The sequence below is a fragment of the Nanorana parkeri genome, unplaced genomic scaffold, assembly GCF_000935625.1.
Source record: "Nanorana parkeri isolate BGI_ZX_2015 unplaced genomic scaffold, ASM93562v1 scaffold5, whole genome shotgun sequence".
In the NCBI taxonomy this organism is placed as follows: Eukaryota; Metazoa; Chordata; class Amphibia; order Anura; family Dicroglossidae; genus Nanorana; species Nanorana parkeri.
In genome coordinates this window covers 1,707,423-1,727,214 of record NW_017306273.1, presented here as the reverse complement: position 1 = coordinate 1,727,214, position 19,792 = coordinate 1,707,423, and the positions used below count along the sequence as shown (strand labels likewise).

Below are 19,792 nucleotides of genomic sequence, written 5' to 3'. Positions count from 1 at the left end.
TACTTCATGCTGAAAGTCGCTTCACCGTCATCATCCAAACGTTTGAATTTGCAGAATACGTCTTTTTGCATGGAGCGCGAATGTTCCAGCTCCTCCCCCCCGAAGTACCGATAAACGACCAATGAAAGGAATGAAGGTAAAATATGGATATCTTTATTTACAAATGTACAGAGTTTCACAGAAACATCGTCTTTTTGCAGATACACAAGTCTTGTACATCACGTCTCCCAGTCTGGGCTCTAGAAATCCCGCTCATCGTCTCTCTCTCATCTACCAACCCAACGGAACACAAAATCCTCCAATGTGATACGTATTTATGTGTATATATCTATATACAGGAGATATACTTCTACACACACAGAGATCCGAGGTGCGCCTCGGGGGATCTTACCCAGAACAACTTTCAACAACGCCAGACTGAAAAAGATATTAAGAAGTCGTCAGCAACTCACTCAACGTAATAAAAATAAAAGACAAACACATTCTCCGTTCTTTGTACTCAGAAAAGACGCCCACAGGCGCACATGGGGGATAGAGAGCCCTCACGGCGGTAATCTGAGCTTGAGCTTTCACTTGGGGGGGGGCGGGGCGAGGTTGGCTTCAGATGTATCAACCTGCTAAAGATTAATGGAAATACTACAGTAAACTCTCAGTTATCCGGTATCCAACTAACCAGAACTCTCATCTAACCAGGAAAAAAAATCCTGTGTGCTCTCTCTTCTGAGGCATGTAATATCCTGGAAACGATCGTGTGTCTAGTTGTCTTAATTTGCTTTGGATTACTGCATTTCAATATTAATATGAAGTCAATACAGAGTTTATGGTATGATATAGTATAGTGTATGGCATCAGTTAGACCTATTTTTAATAGTAACTCTCAAGCAACCAGAAACTACATTTATCCGGAATCTAGTAGACATGCGCACGGCCAAAACAATCCGTTTTGGACAAAACAAATGAAAACGAAAAACATTTTTATTTGTTTCGTCAATGGGAACAAATGTTTATGCCGTTTCGGGTTCGGAGGCAATGAGCCTCCGAATCCGAACAATGCAACTGCAGAACAAGCGGTGGTCATATTAGCCACTGGCGCATTCTGCGCTTGCGCGCCGCCATCTTGGAGTGTATCTCGGTGTACACCAAGATGGCGGCACAGGCGTGTTCGGGTGCTGCCCTCTAGGTGTAGCACCTCATACCTCACCGTCATGTGACGTCATGCTCTCCACCTCCAACATGGCAGCAGGCATGCACAGAACGCGCCGGCGGCCGCCGCACATTCTGGAAACGATTTTATCTATGCCTGAATTAACTACATTTTGTCGATTTGCAGGTTCGTCCGGATCCGAATGCACACGTCTAGAATCTACCAATCCCCGCGGGTGCCGGATAACGGGGCGCTCACTGCATTCAAATATATTCGCACCCCAAAACAAAGGTTGAACGGATTGCAGATGTAAAGTCCTTAGATGTGGTGGAGTCTAAATACGTTTCCTGCAAGTACAGAAAAATATCGGCCAGCATTCTTGCGTCCTTGTCACTTCCTGTGTGCTGAACTGAAATCTCATCGGCCGTATCAACTGAAGCAAAGACCCTCTATGTCATTTAGATGAAGAGCGGATGAAGGGTTGGCAGTCCAAAACAGAAGAGCAGTCTAGGGTGACAACGCTGTCCCTGAACAGATACAGTACAGTGAGCGTTGTCACCCTGGCGTGTTACTGGCAGGATCAGCAGGTGAAAATAAAAGGAAATCCGATGCACCAGATCTAGGGCCGTGGTATGCAGTAATACCTTGGTTTACGAGCATAATTCGTTCCGGCAGCATGCTTGTAATCCAAAGCGCTTGTATATCAAAGCGAATTTCCCCATAGGAAATAATGGAAATTCAGATGATTCGTTCCACAACCCAAAAATATTCATATAAAATGATTACAATACTGTACTGTGATATAATACTGTACAAAATATAAAGACAAATAAACCAATTACAGATACCTTTGTGGCCGGTGTGAGGGGGAAAAGAGAGAGGAGGATTATTGTGTAGGACAACTTTCACTGTCACTAATGGAATCACTGCTATCTCTTGGCTCAATGGAATCTTTTTCATTTCGTGAAACCTTAACAAGGAATCTATCCAATGTGACATTGCATTGTCGTTAGACTCATCGCTCGCACTGCTACAGCCTTATTCGGTGGCACTTTTCTACAAAATTTTGCTCTTATTGCAAAACACTCTCAAACCAAGTTACTTGTAAACCAAGGTATTACTGTATATCGCATTTTGGTTTTTGGGTTTAGTTACGCTTTCAACCCGCAGGGCCAGATGAACTATTCTCATATATTTGGCCCGGGGGGAAGCTGCTTTGTCGGATGCAGCAAATAAGAGTTCAATTTGAAGGCTTTAGAAAGATCTAGAGCGCCAATGGAAAAAATTGCACAAAAAAAAAATCTGCACCAAATAAATAACCGTTCAGGAAAGGAGTTTGCCAATATTTGGCAGAATAGGGGTGTGCAGGGGATGATGGCGCAATTCTACAAGCGCCAAATCAAATCTATGTGCTGCGACTTATTAGTTTATTGGACATGCAATGCGCCAATATAAACTCAACGCATTCTTTAACAACCGCCAATCTTAGTATATCTGGCCCGCTGGCTAAATCAGTCTTAGAGATGTGTAGTAACCCATAGCAACCTGATCAAGGGATGGTTTACGATTGGTTGCCGCTGTGAGATAATCTGCACATTCGCCACGTTCTTTATATTGCTTCTAGACAAATAAAAGCTCCAAAGACTTTAACAGGGGGTAACAAGGGAAGAGGTCCGTTACCCATAATGATTCACTGCAGAGGCAGATTGTTGGCGGTCGGTTGCTATGGGTTACGGAAAACGGATGCTTTTTGTATTGTTATATCAGATTTTATTTTCTGGATAGCAGAGGGTTGCTCACATAGAGCAGTGTGTCTATGGAATCATAGGCCTGCAGGAAAAATTAAGAATTGTCATCACAAGGGGTTGGTATGGTATGGTTGTTGGGATGGACCAGGGTTAGGCAACCTCGGCACTCCAGCTGTGACAAAGCTACAAACTCCATTATGGCAATGTCTTTGGGGGTTATGCCTGTGGCTATCAGTCATGCATTGCCTCATGGGACTTGTAGTTCCAGTTCCAGCTGGGGTGTGGAGGTTGCCTACCCCTGGTATAGATGCAGGTGGACTAAACATGAAATGAATTGCGTCAGTTACAGAATTACAAAAGTACCGAGGACTAAACTGGACAGCACCAGGACTATGAGGTTCTGATAGAAAATGGCAGTGGGACTGCATCAATAATCAAAAGAAACCCATGGCACACCTGACCGGATAATACCCTCCAGTATCGGGTGGGTGCCAAGCGACCACAGATGCCTCCGCAAATCAGTATAAATATGAAGAAGTCACTCGCACTCCAGCCCAAGTTCAGACAATATTTTATTGACCTCGGTGGTGTCACAACATGGCGATGTTTCGGAACCCGTTTGGTCTCTTCATAAGGCAAACATAATTGAAGGGACCTAAAGGGTTCTGAAACGTCGCCATGTTGTGACACCACAGAGGTCGATAAAATATTGTCTGAACTTGGGCTGGAGTACGAGTGACTTCTTCATATTTAGACTGACTGCACCAATATGTCCCCCTCAATGAACAGAATATAGAACCTCTGCATCCTATTAGAACAATGACAGTGCCCCGAAATGCGTCTTTAATATACCGATATGGCAGGAAGTGGTTTGTGTAGAACAGGTAAGTAAAGCCAGGTAAACCCGGGCAGACAAATGGGGCTTTACAAATGGGTCACGACTTTGTCTAAGGACTGTTAAAGCGACTATCCTGGACTATTCTCTTTATTAAAAACATAAGAGGCCTCAGAGACTGGATAGATAGCGCCCATGTCAGCCATTGTAACCAATCGGATGCAACCTACGTTTTTCCAGCAGACGCCAGATTAATACATTGGCTAGTCTAGGGCTCATCTATCAGTGTGTGTGGCAATAAGTCTCACCGTCTGTGTTGCTTATTGTAACCAATATCAGATTTGGGCCCCCAGTACAGAAGAGGCAATGATAGGTTGGAAATGGGCAGCGCAGGCCACTGTAGGCCTCCAGCAGTCAGTGCGGCCCATAGCAGCCAACTGCGGCCTCCTCTCAGGCAATCCTATCGGTTGCTATGATAAGCAAACCCATTTAATGTATTCCTATCCTGAGGCCTACTGTGTTTATAAAGTCCTCACTGCCATGTTCAGTCACCAAAAAGTAAGCAAGATAATCAAGATTAAAGTAAACCTATCAGAAGAAAAACATGGAGGCTGCCACCTCAGACCTTCCCTTATCAAAATCCTAGTTGTCTGATGTACTGACCCTCACGGTGCAATATATAGAGTCACTGACAGAGTAGGTATAGCACATAAGGACTTCTGGCTCTTCTCTGACATTCCTGATTCAAGTGCTTGTCCCAGGACTTTGCCTCAAAGTACAAAAGCCAGATGGTCTACATAATGGGCCAGTCAGAAGGAGCACAGCAATGGCAGCCCACCTATGTCAGGCTTTCTTTGAAGTGAACTTGTCATTCCCCCATAATTGTTAACATTACAGCCCGTTCAGTGGACTCTGGGAGGCCCTCAATGTCAGGTACATGCCGTACGTTGAGTCTCGTATCGCTGCCATGTTCCCCAAGCCATCTCACTGCACAATGAGGCCACCACAAGCCACAATCATCTGCCCCCCCATGTTTACTGCGACTACAACTTCCTATTGTCTGTGGAAACGTTCACTGGCAGCCAGAACCCACAGAGGCTCCAAGGACGGTAATTGCTTTGAATCGGCCCGAAAATGTCTTTGTAGATTAAAACAGCTTGGCAGCCCAGAACACTCCTGATGCAAAATAATGAACTCTGAATTGTCATTCTCTTAGAACCAACCAAATCTGTATTTTCATATTCATAGGACTAGCTATGTACGGAGGGTAAACCTACGTGAAGGTAAAATTAAACAGCAGCCCTACAAGGCTGCACCTCCTTCAAACTGGGCCAGACCATGTTGAGTTTTCCCCCTTTAGGGTCTGGCTGAATTTCTTGGGCCAGGATTTCAGTTCTAAACTTTAGAAAGACCCCACTGACCCAAAGCAGGAGAAGAATGAGAAGGGTGTAAGGAGCACATGCAGGATAGGGGTCTCCTTGGGAACGCAAGATGATTGAAGGACATGAAGGTACTCTCTGGTGCCTGCTTGGCCTGGAAGCTGTACCTCCACCATCATATCACCACAAAGGACAGATTGGGTTGCATACAACAGAATAGGAGTGGCTTCTATACCTGATGGCTTATTTCCCTGGGACAGACCTGTCATAAGCTGCTAAATCAGCTACAAATGCCCTATTCTTGTAGTTCTCTCATATGTCTATTAGAGGAGCCCACCACAGGCACGGTCTGTCAGAACTACAACAGCTGGCCGAATACAACAATATGGACGGGGAATTTAGGTCTTTTTTTTGCCCCATTCATCCCAGCCCAGCCAGTCAAGATGGCCAAAGACTCCAAACCAAGAAGACCGGGAAAAGATCAATATGCCGGTGACAGGGGGTGGGGGGTTCCACGGCTGTCAAATCGCTAGGAATGGGCACTCAGGGTAAGAGGTGCCATAATAAGCAAATACGCTCTCACCATACTTGCACATTATGGCAACAACTGCAGGGGGGCCCGTCGTTCCCAAGCAGTTCCACTTTAGGCATCAAGGCCTCTATGTAAGCTACTCATAGATTTGGGAAGTTATCCGTGTAAGCGTGATTAGAGCACCTTCAGAGCCAGATGTAGGTTGCATATACATGTAAAAGGTCAGTTCTGCAGATCTTATGAGTTTATATAAGTGTGAGGGGTGTGTGAAGGTGACCAGCACCAACCTATCATGGGGAGCAGGAGCAAGTGGGAAAGGTTCCTAATCTGTCCAATGAGCCCATACTCAACCTCAAACATGAGATCCTCATCTGATCTCTTAATCTTATTGAGTAAAAATTATTATATGATTTGCTTGCCTGAAACAGCTCCTGATTTTCGCAGTGAAATAGGCATGGATCAATTTTAATGTATTCAGTTTAAGTTATGACTGACAACATGGAAAATATTTGCGCCATCACAGAAGTCCAAAACGAGGCAGGACTAATGTGCATTAACGAATGTGTTTTTGTGCATTGTGCTAAGGCAGCCCTTTCATTATGAATGGGTTCTCAATGCGCCTCATTGGAGGCGCATTGGGCAGTATATGTATTGAGAACCACATTTGTTAAGATGTACAGTATATGTGCATTCGGGGACCAGTCAGATAGAAAACGCAACTGCAAGCCATCATCTAAAGCTTACCCTGCATGAGCGGTTTTTCATTTTGGAAAATGTTGAACGGGGTTATAGTTTATCAAGGTTGCCCAAATTTCACAGTGATGCTGGAATACAGATTGGCGCAATGTGATGTGAAGCTACATAATGCTACCCCTGACAATTTTAAAACCAACACAATAGAGGACACTTCACCCAGCACGGTTTTGCCCCCTCCTGGGGCTTAATCATAGACTTTCTACTGCCCTAGTACGGGCTGAACGCATCCGGTAGAGGTGCTGGGTGAAGTGTTCTCTATTGTGCTGGAACAATAAAGTTTGTTTTAAGCTTCTAAAGCACACTATACGAATTTTGGCCGGTTCTTGATGAACTCGCCCAGAGGGTTCCTTTTGGCCGGCATCCTTCAATTATCTGAAGGAAGGAGCTGGTTGGGAAAATCATCAAACGAACATAGGTGGCAGCCAATGAGCTGCAGCCTCTGTTGCGGTATTCCGACAGTGGCCGCCATCAGAATACAATGCAAACAGCAGGGATTCCTCTCGTAAGCGCTGTTGGGGGAATCTGTTATTTTTTTTCTTGGTTTAGCCCTCGAGTTGAATGAAGAAAATATTACAGCGTATGGCGAGCTTTAGAAGTAAAGGTGTGTGGTCAATCAAGAGGACAAACAGAGAGGAGCTTGGGTTCAGCCAACCCTTAAAATACATTGCTTTCTTTTTTTTAATTTTTTTGGAAGGACTCAACACCTGAAAACTGAAAACCAACCGACTTCCCAAGAATGGGCTGTAAAGTCCCAAAAAATGTCAATCCCTGTGGTTGAATGCCGATAGGCTGAAAGCTACTCAGTATCACTAGGAGAACAGGAGGGGTTCCAAGCGGGTCATTGTAAATACTAGCAGCAAAGGGAGTGTGAGAGAGTGTAGAGTCCCCTCCCCCCCCTCCCCTTTGAAAATGGAAGACTTCTATACACAAAAAATGGCCAGCGGAAGATACAACTCCCATTCTAACTGGGCCAAACGCATATAAAGATCTCACGTGCCTAAGTATGTTAAGGCATCCTACACACAAAGTCTACTCCCTGGTGAATAGGCCGAAGCCTGCCCCACCCCCTTTCCTGATATCCTGTCATTGAGAGCCATATAAAATGTTACTTGACCACCCAAGAGGGAGCGAAAATAAACATTTATTGAGAAATTATAGTTTTTCTTTAGCACTTATTTACAGCAAGCTGTTATCTTTCGGTCCCATGTGCAAGAAATGTCTTCTGGGCAAAACACAAGGTTCAAAAACGAAAAAAAGACAAAAACAAAAAACAAAAAGAACAAAAAAACCAAGGAGAACAAAAAAACCAAAAACATTCACACAAACAGAACTTTTTTCTTCTTCATATAACCTGGTCTTCTACAGCCAACTGCGGCTTTTATATAGGACTACAAAACTAAAGTTCAACTGCAAGGATAACAAAATAAAACTTTACTCGGCGACAAGCACGTTACGTCCCTGTTAGACTGAGATCCCGTCCATCGGTTTGGTCTAGCCCCAAGGCGATATGAGGGATTATTAAGGTCGGGTGTCTTTACGGGCATATTATAACCCATGGCGCCCAGCGGAATCAGTTTAAGATGCGACACCCCTCGTGGTTCAGCCGCCTGTTTTTTTTTTGTCGCACAGGCAGCCGGCGCCGGGGACTTGTGTTTTGTTTTTTTTGTCTGGGCCGTCAAAAATAAAACCGGAAAGGAACCATTGTCTGTTAAGTGTGCCCGTTCAAGAACATAAGGTCCTTTGTTTTTGCATGTGCCCCCCGTGTGCTTCTGTTGCGGCTCGTCTCTGCGCACGCGGATCTGCCCGTAAACCCTTTCATATATGTCTATGTTTTAGTCCAGGAATAACTTCCTACATCCCATGCGCGAGCGGTTTGATCGTCGGATGTCGAATTTGGTGTCTCGGCACTTTTGGCAAACGTAAATCTCTGGAACGTTGGACTTGCGGATTTTGGCACAGGAGAGGTGGACCCAGGTATTGCACTCGTTGCACTCGATCATCGGCCGACCGGCGAATGGCTTCATGCAAAAGCACGTGACGAGATGCCAAGATTCATCATCTGAAAAGAAAAAATGAAAAAGTGGTCAGGAATGATGTATAAATATTGCAGACTTTAGATTCATGCAGTCAGGGAACACTGCACAGCAAGCTGTAGTCATCTCTTAGGTTCAGTCTTATTCAGCAGTGCAGGGATCACAGCCAATCAGAATCCATCTAGTGCTGCTCTGACCTCAGCACAGTGAATTCTGATTGGCTCCTTTGAACTCCAGCACATTGCCCTTTATTAATTGAGGTTTTCAATGCCGGTTTATGGCAGGCGGCAGAAATCAGGTTGCTACAGACAACTCTTAACCCGCTTCTGGCAGCATGGGGTCGGGCTTTATACGCCATACTGCCACATATACACCCAGCCAGCATCACAGCACGGTGACTGACACCTCCCGGTCACTGTTTACAACTGGGGGCCAGCAGCATGGGCTCCTGATCATGTGACTACTATGACAACCAATCACACAGATCATGAGTCCACCTACCGGACCCCCTAAAAGGGCACGCTTACATAATAGTAAGAATTCCTGATAATAAAACACGGCTGACAGAAGATTCCAGTTTCTTGTAATAATTAATAATAAATGTTACGTCTCCATTTGAAATCCACCTGCCATGAAAGAAACATGTGGGCTGTCATGTCTGACCTCTTTCTGAAAATGCTAGTTGCTTGACTTCCTGTCATGACAAGAAGCACAAAGCTCGAAGAACAAAATGTCACATGACCAGGTAGCCATTTTGAGACCGTACCTAAACATTCCTGATAATGACAGGAAGCACAAAGCTTGAAGAACAAATGTCACATGACCAGGTAGCCATTTTGAGACCGTACCAAAACATTCCCGATAATGATAGTTGGCTGACTTCCCGTCATGACAGTAAGCACAAAGCTCGAAGAACAAAAATGTCACATGACCAGGTAGCCATTTTGAGACCGTACCTAAACATTCCTGATAATGACAGGAAGCACAAAGCTTGAAGAACAAATGTCACATGACCAGGTAGCCATTTTGAGACCGTACCAAAAACATTCCCGATAATGATAGTTGGCTGACTTCCTGTCATGACAGGAAGGACAAAGCGCTCGAAGAACAAATGTCACATGACCAGGTGGCCATTTTGAGACCGTACCTAAACATTCCCGATAACACAGACTACAAGCTTGATGCGCTGGTGACACTAAAGCACTTTTGTATATTTACAAGCTCCTCATAACATGCTTAATGCCACTGAACATCACAAAATGGCCGCCTGCTTGTAGACATTGCTTATCAGGGTCTGAAGCCAGAAATGTCCAGACTGCTTTGTTCATGGCAGCAAAACAGATTATCTTCTCACACTGCAGCGGGGGAATAATTAGCCATTGAAAACAATGACAGACGCTGATAAACTAAGCGCACCGTGATCAGGCCGAGGACTGGGTTTGAGGTTGGTGGATATTTCCTGAAGGAAGGAATTCCCTATCACCTGGTTCTACTAATGCAATCAGATGTGACGGGAACAAAATTCCCAACACATTCTGCCAATTTAACACTAGATTCCCCCCTCCATGCTAAATGGCCTGGAAGCCCCGTGCCAGGCCGTTGCTTACCAATCACTGTCAGAACACCCGACCTGTCAGAACACCCAAACTGATTGGATGCCGTCGCTGTTTGGAGAATTTTCAGCCATTCCCTTTTGACAAAAGTCTACTGAAAAATGTACTTTTGTCGAACGGAGTGGTGCAGAAGGGACCACACGCTGCTCATAGCAGGACCGGACCGAAATTCAAGCAGTGTATGGCCAAGCTTTAGCCGCCAATCAGTATGCCCCCCCTTCAGCAAAGTATCTGCAACAGGTATGTGCGCCCCTCTGCGTTTGTATTGCTGGGCATCATCCTGCAACAATTCTGCAATTACTAAAGTTAAGAGAGACTTTTACTGTAAAAAGCTGGCCATACATGCCACAATTTTTCATTCAGCCCTGCCGGGTTACAGCATCCACCCTAAACTGCATGGAGGGAGGAATCTCCCCTGCCAGCCACTGTTAGTGCTCGTGACTATCAGAATACCTGCACAGTGAGGGCGTCTGATTGGCTGCCGTCACCATTTGGCCAACAATTTTCCACTGGGCTCCTCTTACACAAGTCAATTAAAAAAATATATTTTTGATGTGATGGGGGCACCCTCAGATCAGGTATCGGCCGATTTCTGCCGAGTCTACCAAAATTTGCTCTGTGTGTGCCCAGCTTGAACAGACGCACATGCAAGGACTGGTCTGGGTCGGGTTTTATTCTGTCATTGCGTGGCTTTAGAGTGAGGAATTTATGACTTGGGCTGTAACCTTGTTATAAATCTGTAGCACAATCTCTCTCATAGCTCCTGTTTAGAATGACCGTGCTTTGCGACTATATAGATAAATATTAGCTATGGAACACAAGGCAAGAACCACACAACATTATACTGAAGTGGAGACATTTTTTCTTCAGCCAGGTGACTTCCTGCCAAGCAATGCCATTAAAGGCCTCTTAACCTGAAGAGAACATTGAACACCAGGCTGCACTTGCTTCTTAGCACACTATGTGGTCAAAACGTTTGTGGACACCTGACCACCAACACCTATAGGAGCTTGATGGACATCCCATTCCAAAACCATGGCCTGTAATATGGAGTTGCCCCCCATCTCCTTCCTTCCTTGCATCTATAAAGGCCTCCATCCTTCTGGGAGTATGTCTGCAGGAACAAAGCATCTGTAAGGCCAGGTACTGATGTTAGATGAGAAGACCTGGCTCACAATCGGCGTTCAATAGGGTTGAGGTCAGGGCCTTGCACAGGCCATTTGTTTTCCACACCGACCCTCACAGCATTTTCTTCTGGAGCTACTTTGCTCACCTGAACTCTAGAATCAGTTGGGGTGTCCACATACTTTTAGTCCCAATGACATAAAACGCCAAGCAGTTCAGTTTTTGTCATTTAAAAAAAAGGTATCGGTGGTACCAGGGACCGTTTGATACAGGGCCGAGCAACCGTGGCACTCCAGCCGATGTAAAACTATCAATGACACCATGCCACTGCCTCTGGGAGTCATGCCTGTGGTTGTCAGAGTCTTGCAATGCCTCATGGGACTCGTAGTTCCAAAACAGCTGGAGGGCCAAGGTTGCCTACCTCAGATTTAACTGCTATTGCAGGTTTACTTGTTGTTATTAAAACACCAATAAACTTAGCAGGTTCTTTATTAAAGAGAAGCTGAAAGTTCAACCAGAACAGTATTAAAGGCTTTTCAAAACAAGGAATGAATGTAACAAGCTTGAGGTGCTGAGGGAAGACTTTTCACAGAACGCAGGTGACATCCGGTCAGACAACATTCCGAAAATCTTATTCACAACGTTTAGTACTTGTCGTACAATAAAAATAAAAAGTAGGGATGCACCGATACTACCGTAGTACCGGTGCTGATACAGAGTATTTGGGCGAGTACTTGTACCCGCCCAAATGCTCCAATACCTTCCCCGATACCGGAACTTCCTGTATCCTGGCGGTCTGTAATGAGCTGAAGCTTCAAGCTTCCTTGTCACCTGGTGACGAGGGAGCACGGAGCCAGCTTTCCGGCCAATCAGGAAGTCGGGCGGTGAGTCATTGCATGCCGTCCGGCTTCCTGATTGGCTTTAACAGGCCCCATGATGCAACAGGAGCCATTTCTCTACGCTAAACGCTGCCATTTATCATCTGCGGTAAAGGAAAGGGTGAGAAAGACACTAATGTTCCACATCGGATTACATAGGACCCCTTCCTCATTATAAAAAAGTGAGAAAAAAAAACAATTGGCTGGACATTATACTTTCATTAGCCACTTGTTCTGAATTAATGATAGGCCATTAGACCGGAGGCCTCCTTTAATAAAATAAGCTCAGATGTCGCTAACATAAAAAAAAAGAAATTAAATAAAAACATCAAAGTTATGAAACTTGAAAGCTTGCAGCGGTTTCCTATCAATTTACTTCTGCTTATTCTGAAGAAGACACAGAGCGTTTGTCACACTTCCTGCTGCCAGGCCAACATCCGTTTATAAAATGAGATGAGGTTAAAATAGTCAGCGGCAACCAGCTGTTTAGGTACTACAATTCTCAGCAAACCCTGAGGTTAGCCCTCAACTACGCCTCTGGGTGCCCATGACCGGAACACAATGTCAGTCAGAAACATGGCGGCCATCTTGTTTTCTTACTGCAGGAAGTACACAAAGAAACAAGGACCTCACTGGGGTCAACCCGAGCAGCCATTTTGTAGTCAGAAGGAATGTTTGTTACAATGCAGCACACTGTTTACCGAGAAGAACGGACTCTGGTAATGCTGCTGCTCATCAGTTACTTGGCACCAAGCTTCTCAAAATGGCCGCCAACAGTGACACTAAACTCAGGAGTTAAACCTTAAAAATGCATTCAAGTATCTTAACTATTCACAATACTGGGCTTTATTGGTGTCGGTGCTGACACTGTCCTTTCTTCTGGAGGGGACTACTTTTGTTCCCCATGGTCCCTGTGTGTGTTGTAAAGTAGTCACTGCTCCAAGCTCACTCCTGTGATTGACTACAATCTCAATACAAATGAGTAAACTAAACCTGAGATTGTAGTCCATCCCAGGAGTGAGCTTGGAGCGGTGACTACTGTACAACAAACACACACAGGGACCATGGGGAACAAAAGTAGCCCCCCCTCCAGAAGGAAGGACAGTGTCCGCACCAATTCAGAGATGATTTGAGGAGATTGGTTATCTCCTACAAGCTACAATGAAGATGTCGCACTTTAAGAGATGGCCTACGCATATATGTGTGCATGATATAATGGCTTCGTACCGGCTTTAAAAATTGGGCAAAGCCAGAGGTTTGGGTAATTATCTACCCGCCCTGATCCCCAAGAGGTTAAAGAAGCTGATGTGGGATTAGCCAAACCAGAAAACACACAAAATAGACACATCAGCCAAGCCGGCCTTTGTAAATTCCCAGAATTGTCACAGGGTGCTTACAATGTTAGTCAATAGAAGCCGCACTTACCTGAATCCACCATGATGTCCTCATCGTTGCCTGTGCTGTCTTCATCCCGGAACACCACCTGCTTTCCCTGTCGTATGACCGTTCGTTTCCCTAGGTTCACCTCCGTGTACTCAGTCTTTATCTCATCGGTGTCGTCAGAGACCATAGTCATGGATGCGCTGCTGTCCATGCTGTTATTACAGCTCTCCAACATCGGCTCTGCGGTCTCATGCGGCGGGGACATCTTGAGATCCAGTGCGTGGTCAGGTATTGGTGGAATTGGAGGGATTGGAACGGGAAAAGAATCTACCGGACAGGGGTCTTCTGGCTCCAATTTTATGAAGGCTTTGACATATTCCTCCTCCTTCAGCGCTTGCTGCTCTCTCTTCTTCAGCTTTTTCTTTCTCTTGATCTTGTCGAGTTTCTTCCGCTCCAGGAGGAAACTGCTGAGCTTGGAGCGTTTCAGCATGGAAGGATAGGAGCGGTCATGTTTTAGCTCTACGAAACTTCTGCGCTTTTTGATTGGTAGAGTCCCCGTGTTCGGGAGGTCTTGGAACCTGGAGTCCCAGCTGTCGCTGTCCACGGTACTTCCTGTGCTGTTTGGTGGGCTGGACCCGGCTCGGAGTGGAGACTCCTGGAGAGACCAACATAAAAGACCATCAATCATGTTAACAGTAAACTCTAGTTTCTTAAAGTGTATCTCTACCAAAACTGAATTTTGTTGGTTTAGCTATAATGGGGGAAGGGTATAATGTCAAGCTTTTACTGCAGCCTGTGCCCCTGCTACTGATTAAGCCTACTCAAACTGGTAGCCATTGCCCCCTGGGCAGGAAATCCAAAACTTTAGTTATCCTGCAACAGAAGGTGAGGAGAAACCTTCCAACATGTGGGACACATGCTGTGGTAAAAACCTGAATCAAATGCGGTTGCTCCTAATTTTGAAGAGCTTTTCTGTCATTTCCTGTTGAGTCTCTGCAACAGGAAGTAACGGTAAACTCCTCAATATGGCACAGACATCAGAAAAAGAGAAGTGAAAGGGGTTCAACTGTTCCCTACTCTTAGTTTTGGTCAGAGATACAGTTCAACAATTGATATAAGATACAGAAGGGTTGCACAAACACTTTGTTATGGGAAATGGTCACAAAAAAAACTTTAATGTTGCATCAGCTGTTTTTTTCTAGAAGACCTGGAACTATTTTTCAACAATCTTTATTACATATACTAGATGGCCAAAAGGGTTTGGACACACAATACCTTCAAAATTACTGAATTTACGTGTTCCCAATAAAAGGGTCCTGTTTATGGTGCAGCATTCAAAGACATTTTAGACTATGGTGTGCCTTCAGTTTTGTGAAGGACCTTTTCCATTCCAGAATGACCTAACCCCCTTTACACAAAGCCAGCTCCATAAAGACATGGTTTAAGGAGTTGGGTTAAGGAGTTGGGTGTGGAGGATTTCGAGTGGCCTTCACAAATTTCTGACCTCAACCCTACTGAACACCTCTGGGATGAATTGGAACGCCCATGAAGATATTTAGACAGCTGTGCTCTTTCAAACTTGTGGTAACAGTCTGGTGAAAACCCTTTTCTGTTCCAGCATGACTGTACACAAAGCCAGCTCCATAAAGACATGGTTTGATGGGTTTGGTGTGGAGGAACTTGAGTGGCCTTCACTGAGCCCTGACCTCAACCCTATTGAACACCTCTGAACTGGATGAACTGGAACGCCGATAATGGGCCTATTCTTCTCTTCCAGCATCAATACCTAACCTCACAAAAGCTCATTTGGCTCATTGGACACAAATTCCCACAGGAACACTCAGAAATCTTGTGGAAAGACTTGCAAAAAGAGTGAGGGCATTACTGCTGCAAAGGAAGGGGGGGGTCATGGATTTGGAATGGAACATCCAACAAGCTCATACAGGTGTGATAATCACGTGTCTATATACTCTTGGCCATACAATAGGAATTTATCAAAACTGGAGCAGGCACAATCAGGAGCAGATCTGCATGGCAACCAATCAGCTTCTATCTCTCATTTTCAAATCTTTCCTGAGCAAACTGAAAAGAGATGCTGATTGGTTGCATTGGGCCACTGCTGCAGATTTTGTCTGCTCCAGTTTTAATAAATCCCCCACCCCTTCCTTAACCACCATCATATGTGTATTTTCCTTAAACCCCAAAATATTTCCAGACTTTCACCCCTCAGTCACGTAGTACAGAAATATTTAAGGATCTTTTTTTTTTTTTTAAATTCTCCTTCTGGATCATAAAACCCAGAAAAGTCTCTCCTTTCCCCAAAACAAACACATTTCCCGGTCTGAGGCTGCAAATATTTCCCCGGTGGGATAATTCCCCCATGGTGAATGATTGCATTCACTTCTGCAGTGTGCCAGAATAAGAGAAGGTTCAACGGCACAATTTTTCTCCCCCCTCACAAGACGGCGTGCTTGTTAATTTATGTAGAAATACGAGAGGCCCCAGTTCACCGCCTCGCACCTTCACACCTCACAGAGGAGGCTTCATAGTCCTCCGATAAGAACGCATGCAGCTGAATCTCCAGCAGTGTTATGGTGGAAGGCAATGAGGACGGCGAGCCATCTGAGGACTGCAGTGCCATGTCATAGGATGCATGCATTACGTTTAGGATTGTTTGATCGTCCTAAAATAGATTAAAAGAGCCGTAAGAAAAGTCCATTGGGTATTCCGACAGCCACGGCCGCCAGCTAACAGAATAAAATAGCCAGCAGGGAAGATTCTAAAAAGCGTGGATGGGAGAATGGAAAGAGAGAGAGAGAGAGAGAGATCTTAATGCATGTGGACAGCAAAAGTCAACAGTGAATTGTATGGAAATTTTCATGTGTGTGGTGCCATGCGAGACTGGATCCAACCATAACATCACCATAATAATAGATGATTGTGATTGGCTGAGGAGTGGGATCTGACCTAACTTTTTTTTCTTTTTATATGGTGCCCATTTTTTCCATGGGCACAATAACTACACGAGGGCAGTAGTACAATGCCAACATGGCTGTAGGACATCTAATGTCTAAATTGGCCTTCAAGCTCCCTGTGATTCAGGATTTTGGCTTGCAGCCCTTATGTAGGCGAAACTTAACAGGGCATGCTGGCAGTTTTAGTCCCACTGATGGAGTCCTAATACCGTGAAGGCATTGTATCAAGTTCCAGCCCCGTGGGCCCTGCACAGCCGTTTACTGCAGTGTGTCATACAACGCCACCCCCGATATGTTTAGAGCCGGAGATAATCAAATCAACAGCGAGGTAATTCCATCAATGCTACACGGCCACGTCACCGCACAAGAATGTCAATGACGACTGTTTCACAACCTCACTGTATCTCTGCGAGGCAAATAAAAGAGACGCCGCAACGTCCTGTGACGCCGCATAGGCTTGTTTGAAGTGTACCGGTCATATTAAAAAAGACAAACATGTTTAACTGACTTGGAACTGACAGAAGGCAACGGAAATGGGTGTGAGCAGATCTTCTAAGGTGCGGCTGGCAAGATCATGAACCAAGGTGCACCGCAAGGCCTTGACTCTAGCCCTAGGTCAGAGGTCTGGAAACCTGCAATACAGTAGGTGCATGCACTGCAGAGTGGTCAGAGAATGCCACTTGGCAGGGGGGAACAAAGCAATGCAGGTATGAAGTGAGGGCACCTAGAGTTTTCAGAACATACCTGCATGCTGCAACCTCAAACCTACCATGGCCAACACTCAAGTTGTTCTGACAGACAAAGTATGAAGATGGCTAAAACTGGCCTGGCCTTACCTACCTCCTGCACATTCCTATTGGCCACCAAGGCTGCCTGTCATAATGATGGGCCAATAGGAATGTGAGAGAGCAGGGCTTAGTGGCCTTCTCTGACCAATCCAGAAGTGCTAGAGCTTTGCCTGTGAGTACGATCAGGGATTCGGCCATAACAGGAAGGTTTGGGAGGCCACTGAAACCCTAAATGCCTACTTCTGCAGAGGTTTACCCCCCTACGCTCCAGTGACAGAGTACCTGTAAATTGTGGACAAATGAATATGGAATTTAGGAGCCGGTTTGTCTGAACCAGGAGCCAGCAGAATTTTGTAAGGGGCCAGCTCCATTGACAACAACTAGAGAAAACCTCAAAAAGTTAGGCACCAGCTGTCATTTTTAAGGAGCATCAACTACCTGGCTCCCGGGATTGGTCCAGCCCTGCTATAAAGCAAATGACGAGGCCTGCTTTCTGAGTTTGCCCCGGTTCAGAGGAACCCTAGCTGTACACAAGGCTACCCACAGATATCACACTGTGCTCACCACCTAAAAGAGAACTAAAGCCAAACCTATTTCTTGGCTATAGTTACCGTTTGGGTCACAGGAGTACATTTACTCCTGTGACCCAAGGTCAGCATATGGCAGGCCAGAAAATATCAGCTCAGGATCCACCCCACTGCCTGATTGACAGCTGGCTCTGCATCTCTAGAGTCAGCTGTGTCTGCCCCCTCCCCTGTCTGTCCCTCCAATGAGCACTGGAGGAATAGAGAAAGGGGGGGGGGATCCCTGCAGGAGACTGTGACTGACAAGTCACCACTCTCTGCATAGAGAAGTATTAAGCTGAGCGATTTGTGATGACTCAGTTCTCAATTTATAAAGCCAACGCGTGACGGCTGCAGTGTCCCCACCGGCCCTAACTATTGGCGAGATCACATTTGACTCTCCCAATAGTTCTCCTTTAAAGGATCTTCTGTAACAAGCCTGAAAGCAAGAAGGCTCATTGGCTTTACCAGAAAGCTCATTAGCAATACACACATGCAACAGTGTCAGGTGATACAGAAACGGTGCTTCCCGGTCCAGGAAATGTAAGAGAATTATCTGCAATCATTTGATTATATGGAGTAAAAAACAGACTCATGAGATTGGCTGAGCCCGCCACCCTAGCTGGTAACATTCATGTATAAAAGATCTGCCAATTGTCAGGCCTGCCCGCTGTCACACGGGGTGTTGGGGGAACAGACCAGTCCCTGTGTAAGCTCCAGCACTGGTGTTGGTTTGGAACATACACAGCAATCAGGTAGAGGGCTCCAGCGCTTGTGTAGTGTGCAGGTATGTATGCAGTCCTTAACAGGCCTGCTCAAAAGAGAACCTGTCCCTCTAATTTAAGTAACGCATGCTTCGATCCTTTCATGCGGTCCTCAACTCCCGCCCCTAGCCTGGCTAGCACAGCTCAGCGTTCCAGCAAAGCTACTTGCGCAGCTGCTGAATTCCAATATCTTTATAATACACACCAGGGGGTACTTTCTCCTAAACAAAAAAATATATCCCGTTATTGTTTGAGGAACCCCCTTTGGGGGGAAAACTACTGAAAGAGTAATGTTCTGCGTGCATACACGTACTCATATCGGCAATAAACCTTGATGAAAACAATATAACCGGCCCGGCTCATCCCTCAGAGAATAACATATGTACTCACACAGTAGCTTACCTCTTCGGGGTACGGTATGTAGCCGGCATAGGCCAAGACAAATGTGCAGAACTTATTGAAATCCTCCACGGTCCTTCTCTGCCGGTAGTTCGGCGTTCCATCCTGAAGAGGAAACAAAAGTCTCATGGTGAGTTCTGGTTTTAAATGGACAAATGATCACTGACCCGACATATAACAAATTCATGTTCTGGCAACACAAACAACACAAAAGCGCTCTGCTGGATTAGGGCAGGTATTACTTTGATAAAGGCGGGGGGGGGGGGAACGACACCTTTTTTATCATTACTTTACACCCGACAATTTAAATATGCAATATTCCTAAAATTTACCAACATAAAATGTAGATGGCAACTTGACTGAACACAAATTTGAATGGATTGTTGAGGTATGAACCCAGACCCCACAGCTGACCGGAAACTTATCACACATTGCAACTGAACAATTAAAGGGCCCATTTACACCATAGTGTTGCGTTAATTGCACGATACCATGAGGTTACCACAGCGTATTGTGCACTAGGTGTGTTGCACCCCCATTTATTTTAACGGCACCCCACCGCAGTGCATTCAGGCCGCTGTGCATTGCAGTGCATCGCGATGCATGGTACTTCAGTACCGCATGTTGCAAAAGCACAGTGGCCAGGAGGTGCATTGGGGTGCCATTTGAAAAAACGGCAACTCACTTAGCTTGCGGTAATGCCAGCTAGGTACGACGTGCAATAGCGTGCCTAAATCACATGGTTTCATGCAATTAACACAACACTATGGTCTGAATGGGCCCTTAATGTCTGTGGGCAGCCGACAGCGATACCAGGCGGACAAACCACCCAGGTGAGGAACCACTTCCCCTGAAGGAATCGCTCCCTTGCTAGCCC

General features: G+C 45.5%; 1 protein-coding gene across 1 annotated transcript; it reads right to left on the bottom strand.

Annotated features, from left to right (window-relative positions):
• Positions 1–8,060: 8,060 nt before the first annotated feature.
• On the bottom strand, positions 8,061–19,044 carry PHF13 (PHD finger protein 13). Its single transcript, XM_018576678.1, has 3 exons — positions 18,919–19,044; positions 13,469–14,081; positions 8,061–8,453 (listed from the first exon to the last, which is right to left on the bottom strand). Exons 1-3 carry the CDS (start codon positions 19,042–19,044, stop codon positions 8,227–8,229), a joined length of 966 nt encoding a protein of 321 aa, XP_018432180.1. The 3' UTR covers positions 8,061–8,226.
• Between the last annotated feature and the right edge of the window lie 748 nt (positions 19,045–19,792).

Coding starts and splice junctions, on each gene's coding strand:
- PHF13 (XM_018576678.1), bottom strand. CDS start 19,044: ATGAGACTTTTGTTTCCTCTTCAGGATGGAACGCCGAACTACCGGCAG. Junction 14,082..18,918: donor ACATACCGTACCCCGAAGAG/GTAAGCTACTGT, acceptor TGGTCTCTCCAG/GAGTCTCCACTCCGAGCCGG. Junction 8,454..13,468: donor GGACATCATGGTGGATTCAG/GTAAGTGCGGCT, acceptor TTTTCTTTTCAG/ATGATGAATCTTGGCATCTC.